A 9,313-nucleotide genomic window follows, 5' to 3' on the forward strand; every position below is an offset into this window, starting at 1 on the left:
GAACTTTTTCTAAGTTATTTCAGATTTATAAGATATAATAATGGAATAAATATGCAGAGATCCAAATGTAAACTACTCCTTATGCTTAAGAACTATTAAAATTCTTTATCACAGCCTTAAAAATATAAAATAAATGGATATGAGGTGAAATAAAAGGGTATTAATGATGATAAACTTTAAAAATTTACATTTTAGAAAACATGCAAAACTTGATTTCACCCATAAATTTATTATAACATTCATATAAAATAATTATTGATATATTCATTTAAAATGTAAAAGGCACATTTGGTCCATTTGGTCCCAGTAATTTAGGAATAATAAACTATTAATAATTCAACAAAATATTCTTTGAAAAAATTAACATAACATTATATCACATCTAAAGTGTTGAGCTGAGGCTTTGCAGTTGGTTTACGATCCACTAGAGGCAGAGACTCAAGCCTTACTGGTTTTCGAGCAGGTGAATCTGAAACGAACGGAAAATCACAGGCAATTAAAAATTAAGGAAAAGTTTAATAAATGGTATGATTGAATGCTTCCATTTTTAGTTTTTAAGATTTCTAAACTCATATAAGTTATAGGAAGGAAAATGTCCTGTTGAATAAAAATTAAGGTTATGAACTATAAATCTTAAATTTTGGAAGATTGATGATTGACCGTGAGTAATAATAAAAGGAAGATGGTCCAGGTGCGGTAATAGAAAAAACTATTTTCTGTGAGCCGACGTTTTGAGTTTGGTGAGCCAGAGTTATTCTGTTATTATTTCTGTTTTCATTAATTTTCTAAAACTTTTTTGTTATTCTTATTTAATTTTTTTGAGTTCTATCAATGGGTAAATTTTCCACATATTTGTATCATGTTATTTCATAATTAACAGCAAATTTACTGGTTGTATATATTTTTGTACAGTTGTAAATAACAATAAATAAATTATTAAAAAAAAGTTATTTAATTTTACATTTCACTGTACATCCGTTTTATTTTCTTTAACTTATGATTTTATTCATTATACAGTGCCCTCTGTTAAGAAAGGGCTATTATTAAAAGAACAATAAAATTGGGCCGCCTGTAGCTCAATGTTAAAGACAGTCTTACCAATTTGATGTCTATTGGTGGTGCTGGTTCGAATTTGGCCTAGGGCGTTGACTTTTTTCATTTAGTGGAGGTCTCACAAAATGAAAAACTTTTAACCCCAACCATGGTTAGGCAGTATAGGACTCCAATGGGAGTCATGGCAAAAAAAATAAATAAATAAATTAAATTAAGCTGTAATATCATTTAAATCCAAAAGTAAAAACAATAATGTGTTTTTATATTTTAAAAAATAATCAATGTATCTTTCTAAAGATATTTTATCTTAGCCATCATTTTGTAGGACACAAATTTAAAAATTGGTGGACAGTACTTTGAGTTTCGATCATCTTGGGAAAATCTGTGACTATGGTTCAGATTAATAGAAAATTCATGCTGTTGTTTTGGAGGAAAGCCATGCAAGGCCCATAGATGGATGTTTTAAATCCATTTTTGCATTAAACATATCTTCAAATGTAGAACCTCAAATTTTGAGGAAGGGAGTTTAATTTGTTTTTACATGTATTGAATGCTATGAAAATTCATTGATATGCTGTATTCATACCTCCTAGAGTCATTAATACCTGTGAAATAGTGACTTTGTACATTCATATTTTAGGAATCGTGTCTGTCAAAAAGAAGTGAAAAGTTCTGAGCAGTTTCGTAATAAAAGTATTGAAATGCAATAAATATATACCTTGTGGGCCAAGACTTTTGTAAATTTGTTTATTAATAGGTGCTTCCATTAAGAGAACTTTCATAGTCATTTGGAGTTTGTCTTTATATTATTACTTAAATTAATTTTCTAAAATTAGAGTACTTTGACTATTAATTAAGATATTGACTATTTAAATAGATACACCTAAAACTAAAAAAGACATACCAATCCATCCATTCAAACTTGAAGGAGGACCACTCCATGAATTATTCAGAAAGTTATTTTGAGTCTGAGTTTTCAGGGATGACAAGGTATTAATTGCATTTAAAGAACCTTGAAGATTGATTCCAATTCCCTTATTCCCATACATGAAATCTACAAAATTTAAGTAAATTAAAAAATAGGAAGCATTTGTCTATAAATATTTATATTATCTATAAATAAATACCTACTGTTTGCTCTGGCAACATCCTGATGTGCCTTCGTTAGTAATTCCATAGCTCGTTTGGGCTTGAAATAGTTTCCTGCAAAATCTTCTTCTTCACTTTTTTCAAGTTTCTGTAAAAATAAACTATAAATAAAAACAAAAACAGCATAGTCAAAATAGCAGTGTTTCCCATATGGTAGTCTGTGAGAGCCTTGGTAGTGGGCTTCAGATGGGTCTGATGACACATAGTTTCTGATAGAATTAGGCAAACATTAGCTGTTGTTGAAACTAATAGCTAAAAATTGTCTAGGATACGATATTTATTTTTTATTAAAATGTGTTTATTCAAAAAATGTTTCCATGCAACAATTTACAAAATACTTATAGACAATGGAAGAACACCTGTCTGTGGAATTTTAACTAAAAATATAAATAACAAAACTTTTAAAAAAATACGTTATATACTTTAAAAATAATGTATATATGTATATATAGTTAACTGTAAAAATTGATATATAAGAAGATGGTCAGGGTTGAGGTCAAAAGAGAAACAAAAATAGTTTACAACTATTTATTTTCCGACGTTTCGCCCCACTTTGCAGGGCTTCATCAGGGCTAAAAAGATACAAAAAAAAAAAAAGAAAACAGACATTTATTTAATCTCTAATTTCTTCTTTTTTATTTTACGGATTTAAAAAAAAAAAAAAATTACTCTTGCCATTGTTACTTATTTTTATTCTTATCATTGTTTATTCAAGTTTATTTTATGTCTTCCTTCCTTTTATTTATGTGTAATTTCTTATCACTTTATTTTTACATAATATTTATCCTAGCTTAAATTAACTAATTGTATCTTATTGTTGTAATATTCTCAGTTTTCTTTTTTTTTTTTTTTGTATCTTTTTAGCCCTGATGAAGCCCTGCAAAGTGGGGCGAAACGTCGGAAAATAAACAGTTGTAAACTATTTTTGTTTCTCTTTTGACCGCAACCCTGACCATCTTCTTATATTTAAAAATAATGATTTTAACTAGTCAATAATTTAAAATAACAAGATATTATTTATTATTAAAAAACCAAACAAAGCAATGGTAGCAAAATGTGGTATGGCATTCCTCAAATATTAACCAATTGGGCTCTTGCTAGTGTATCCTGTTTTATATAGTTACTGAGAGCTCTCCAATTAGAGCCTTTTAATAAAATGAATAAATGTTCTGGAGAGGAGGTCCACAACCCAAAATATTTTATTTATTTATTAATGGTTCATTCATGAATAAAGGTCATAACCATGGAAATTTTAGTTTCAACTATAGCTAATTTTTGCTCATCTCGGGTTTGTGAGGACATATTTTCAAAACTGTATTAGTTACTTTTACTGACGTAGGTGTGTTATTTGAAAGTTTGTAAGTGGGTAAATACACTATAAAAGTGCCTCAAAATACACTTTAAACTAATTTTCAAACACTTCATAGAAAAAAGTAGTTTCAAATAAAGAAAAACTTTTTTATATCTCTGGTTTTAATGAGTCTGGTTTGTTTGACAAAGGTCTGGTTTGTATTACTTTGTGGTGTTTAGATAGCCCTAAAGCACTTCCACACTTTGTGTGGATTGGTTGAGTGGTGTTAAAGTTATTTCAATTTTTCTGATTTTCTAAAAAAATTCAAGGCCCCTAATAAAATAAAATTTTTGAGCAAAAAAAATTGATTTTCTAGTTAATATTAAAATTTGTATATATATAAAGGATTTTTTTAGGTGCAAAAAACGAATATCTACTTCATTTTTCCCCACAAAAATATTTCATCCTAATTTGTTAGGCGAGTCAGTTTGAATTATTTCAATACTGTACTCTTATAATGGCATAGTGGGAATAATATACCAGTTAATTTTTTCTCTGGTGTAAAATTACAAAAAAAATATTTCCGATTGTTTTAAATTAGTTCAATTTTGTACAAAATCACAAAAAACTAAAAGATTCCTGTAATGTAGGCTAAATATTTTTTTCCAAGAAAAATTTAGTCAGATTCTCAGTGCCTAAAACTACTAAATATGAATTTTCATGAAAAACAAAAACTACGTCTGGCCCACTTTGCAACATCAACCAATTCCAATTGTTTTGATAGTGAACATATATCATATTTTTCGGCCTAATACATTTTTCTGTACCAACCAGGTAAATTATTTTGTTTTGATTCAACACAATAGAACAAATTGGTTGGTATATAATAACCATTAGATTGATGCAGAGCAAAACTTGAAAACGATACAATTTCCAAAATTAATAAAATATTTTTTTCTTGGCTCTTAGGGTGCATTGGCCCATACCCTTAGACTAATTTCAAATTTTTTTCGCCCTTGTATCACAAAAAAAGTTTCATTGTTAGCCCAATACTATAGGGAAATCGCTACCATCTGAGGATTATTCCTTTCTTTACTATAATCATCATATAAATAATTCATGAGATTTTAAAAATTGTACATAAATATTAGCTTTAAACATTACATCATTTGAGAAATATAAAAACTCTAAAAATATAGATATAAATTTATAAGTACATAGAAATGAAAAGATAATGAGTTCTAATCCTAACATCCACTTCCCATAATGACTGCATACCACAATAGACCAATGCAAGACGAGAAGATAAAAGATGGCTTATGAACCAAGTCTGGATTCCCCAGTAGTGCCAATAAAATTTAAATACATGTACAAATTCTAAAACCATAACTAGTGGTTTAAAATATTTCATGGATGTCAGAATGGACTAATAAATAATTCATAAAATTACATTAAATTTTGCTATATTAATTATAACAAAAATATCCATATAGTCTCACACTTTTTTATTATCTTTAAACTCCTATGTTTCAGCAATTCTCAAGGATCTATCAATTTATTCACAATATCATAGTTAACATTGGTTATCACACTGTTGTTGGCTATTATGCCATTGTAAGATTTTATCATTAGTCAATAACCTATAAAACTTCTTAAATTAGGGAACAATATGCAATAATAAATTAATTTTTATCATAATGTGTAAATTACCTTGTCGGGGTTGTCTAGTCTTAGGCGATTTCTAGCCTGATATCTCTTTACAGAAGGCCCATGACAAGGCGTATTCATTATAAGTTAGGAACGGCCGTGCCAGAGGATGAGCCCTGGACACTGACGCAGGTAGAGGAGGTCTAGGTGAGAGAGTCTGAGGTAGAGTAACAGTTCTAGTTGCCGAGATGAAGCGGACGGACTAGAACTGTCAAGATAGGAGCCAGCTTACTAGTTGCCGAGATGAAGCGGACGGACTAGAACTGTCAAGATAGGAGCCAGCTTACTAGTTGCCGAGATGAAGCGGATGGACTAGAACTGTCAAGATAGGAGCCAGCTTACTAGTTGCCGAGATGAAGCACACGGACCAGTAAGCTGATAAGGCTAGGTGCAGCTCTAGTTGCCGAGATGAAGCGGATGGACTAGAGCCGGGAAATTACACTGGTTGCCGAGATGAAGTGGATGGACCAGTGTAACCGTTAGGAATTAGGTTACAATCTTAGTTGCCGAGATGAAGCAGATGGACTAAGATTGCTGGAGAAAGGGAGAGGAGATAGGCCATCGTCTCAGGTGTGTGTACAGAAATAACAACTTTTGCGAGCATAGATTGGCAATGAACTTCTCTATCTCAAGCAGTGTATACGCCACCTGTGCCATGTCTGGACCCTTTTTTTTATTTTCTAAACCTCTTTATTTATATATATTAACAATTACAGATATATAATATAATCAAATTACATATTGACTTCATTTGCCGTATGGCAGTATAAGATGAGTCACAGGGTCCGCTGAAGGCGGTTATGTCTAGACCCTGGAAAGGTTGTGGATCTTTTTATTGCTAAGTATTATGTACAGAAATTATTAATATACAAAAATGACAATGTCTTTTTACAAAATGAAGTGATTTATAAATTTGAGAGCTTTGGTGAGGCTCGAGGTGGAGCGCTCTGGTGAGTTGTGGTTCAACCACTTGCTCCCTCTCGCTACAACCTACTGTTATCACAGTTTCACTTATTATAATTATTTAGTTTAGAATGTCTGTTTCACTGTATTACTATATCAACATGGAATGTATTGTTGATATAGTAATAGAGTTTATAGCCTACAATAGTGTGATAACCAATGTTGGCTATGTGATTAAGTTGATTGATCCTTGAGAATGGTCAGAATGGCTGAAGAACTAACAAACAAACCTGTCTCAAACAAGATATTTTATTATATATAAATTAAATATTGCATTTTTGATAAGTATATAGCATGCAACATTTAAAAATAAAATAAAAAAAAATAGTTATAGTTATAAATTAAATTTAACACATTAAGTGCCACAAGACAAAAGAAATTTTGATTTTTTGCCTAAAATTCCATCTTGTTATATAAATTTGGTTACGTAATAAAATTTTAAATTGGAAAATAAACTGATTTCTTTTAGTTGATTCAAGAGAAAGTTTGCACAATGGAACAAGATATGGACCAATGATTAGTCCGGATAGGTACAATAGGAGGCATATTTGGGCAATAATGAAAATTTACAGATCTGGTTAAAATCTCATCAGCAAGTTTGATGAATTATTAGGCAGTAAACTTAATAAACGCATTAAAGAAAATTCTGATAAATCACTACTTCAACAATGCTCATCCGAAGAAAAGTATATTTAGGGTTCTTTCAAATTACTTTAATATCATACAAGCAATAAAAAGTAGCAAACAACTAGCAAGATGAGGAAATAAAACAAAATAAAAAGGAGTGATCAAATTGTATTCCAATATTGGTATTGGATCAATAGTCGATACATTATTGGCAATGATCATAAAATTTTGTGTCAGCAATTAGAAGTAACTATTTTATTTTCCAGTACATATTAGAACAAGATAGACAAAACTGTGGCCCGGCTCTACTTACAGAAGCCGAGGCTGGATTTAAATTTTGGGTGGCTTAAGAATTTTTGCTACTCCCTCTTCATATCATCAGAAGATGGGGACAGGTCGGATAGCCCTTTTTCTCAAGAAAACAATCTTTATGATTATAACTTTAATTATATTGCATAATAACATTATTTATGAGAATAACGTGCAAACCAAATTTTTATGTTTTGAGTTTAAACTTAATTATTTTAAGTAAGTTACATTGCCCAAAATAATATTGGAAATAAGTTTAATACTCTATAGCTATCAAAACATAAATAAATAAATGGATTAAACATCAATTTACAATTTAATTATTGACAATTTAATATTAATTATTATTATTATTAAGTATTTATTATTATGAGTGTAGAGAAGCTGAGAAAAATGCCGAAAACATACTCCAAACATGCAAGCTTTTTTCCGAGCAAAGGAGACTTATGTGCCCCTCTCCAACTGAGGTGCAGATAAAGCTCTATAGAAGCCTGGAGGACCTCAGAGGAAGAAGCATTTATTATTATTATTATTATTATTAAGTAGTCTCAATTTTTTAAGAAACTTTGTGGCATGGTCCATTTACGCGATATATAATTCTACAAAGTACAATTGCTGTTTGAGACCATTGTGGCACTTAGCGTGCTAAACAAAGTGAGAGTATTTTAAAAAATGCTGGTGAGCTAGTGAATTTAAAGTGGTATATAAATGCACCTCAAAAGCTGGTTTCTTTACCACTTCGATGCACACTCCATCTCGCCCTGAAGCATGCACAATAACAAAACAAAGCCACAACTATTTTAAAAGTCATTAATAATGGCCATAAAAAAAATTATTGCTCTAATGTTATAGAAAATAAACATACACAATGCTTGAATGGCTTTGGGTGTTCCATGCACTGTATTATTCCACCTTTCATTGAAAAAGTGCATAATTGTGATGAATTGTATTTTAAACATTTATTTCATCTACAATTAATTTGAATAAAATGAAATTATGAAGAACATGTGTTAATGATTAATTAATGGCATTGACCTGAGTCAGGGTTTTGACGCTGCTATCAATGCTTGCCTGAAGTCTACCTGGGGCAGTCTGAGAAGGTAACCTCCATGGAATTCCTATATAATTACCAATTACCAACTAAAGTCTTTAGTTTACATATAATTTGGCTGTGCCAGACAAAATACGATTGATAAAAAATTATAAATGCTTCTTAGATGTAAATTCTATAATGAATGTGTTAACCCCTTTAATGTGTTTTCAGTACAAACATTTAATAACTACAAAATGATTTTATAATTTTCGAGAAATATATCTGTTTAAATAGAATAGTTTGAACATCAGTTTATGTGATCAGTTCAATTAGTCGAGTCTACTGACTGTTATCTTTGGGCAAACATTCGTCAAATCATCATAGCGAATTAAAAAAGCTGAATTGGGAAGTTTTTAGACCGGGAGAGATGTAACCTTGAGCATTTCACTCATATTGGGAAATAAACGTCAATATTTTCCAGTATTTCATCTGCTTTGTTTTGTTTTTTTTGTCTACCTTCTGTTGACCCTTTGATGTTACCACCCCACCTACCTCATATCTTTAACGAAATCTGGACTCTTCAGCCCCTGATAGAAGAGCTACATTTTATAATTTGAATTTCAAATTGCATTGAAAATAATCATAAATATTTTTGTTATCATCACATCTATTTATTTTAAAATAGTACAAATCATCTACTATGAGATAAATGCTGACAGGACACCTCTTAGGGAACAAAAAAGCTGGGTTAATAATCTGCACACCTGGTTTGGCTTCAAAAAAAGAAATGTCCATTTCTGGAATATTCTATCCAGTGCATAAGTCAGAATATTGAACAGAAAATTCAATAATTGTAAAACTTTATTTAGCAAGTATAGTCAGGTAAAAATATTTGAATACGAATAAATATTTTATTTAATTTTTTTTTTTGTTGAGGTCAGTATATTTAAAACAAGTTATAATACTTTTCTATTGTCCTTGCTTTTTGTTAAAATTATGTTTGAGAATTACTACAAAGAGATGCAATCTGGTTTAGTTATTCCATAAAAAAGTTCCTAAATATGTGCCACTCATAAGCTACACTATACCTAGTAACTGTTTTAGATAAGTTACAAGTGTCTAATATTGTTTGATTATATTATTGAAATCATTCCTGTTTTATAAAATTATTATAATTATAT

The 9,313-nt window shown here is 30.1% G+C and overlaps 1 protein-coding gene across 6 annotated transcripts in view; it reads right to left on the reverse strand.

The window, feature by feature from the left end:
- Window positions 1-209: 209 nt before the first annotated feature.
- Kif3C (Kinesin family member 3C) overlaps window positions 210-9,313 on the reverse strand; it is a 42,506-nt gene continuing 33,402 nt past the window's right edge. For 2 of the 6 annotated variants that reach the window (XM_067047756.1, XM_067047757.1), the window contains exons 14-17: window positions 8,135-8,217; window positions 2,185-2,290; window positions 1,958-2,107; window positions 210-469 (exon numbers count right to left, since the gene is read on the reverse strand). In XM_067047756.1, coding sequence (XP_066903857.1) covers window positions 372-469; window positions 1,958-2,107; window positions 2,185-2,290; window positions 8,135-8,217 — 437 coding nt within the window. In that variant the 3' untranslated portion in view covers window positions 210-371. Of the gene's footprint in view, window positions 470-1,957; window positions 2,108-2,180; window positions 2,291-7,813; window positions 7,861-8,134; window positions 8,218-9,313 lie in introns of those variants that run through there. The other 4 variants (XM_067047758.1, XM_067047760.1, XM_067047759.1 and 1 more) reach the window with 4 other exon arrangements.

This window comes from Halyomorpha halys, unplaced genomic scaffold, assembly GCF_000696795.3.
Source record: "Halyomorpha halys isolate HHAL.00 unplaced genomic scaffold, Hhal_1.1 Scaffold835.1, whole genome shotgun sequence".
NCBI classification, from domain to species: domain Eukaryota; kingdom Metazoa; phylum Arthropoda; class Insecta; order Hemiptera; family Pentatomidae; genus Halyomorpha; species Halyomorpha halys.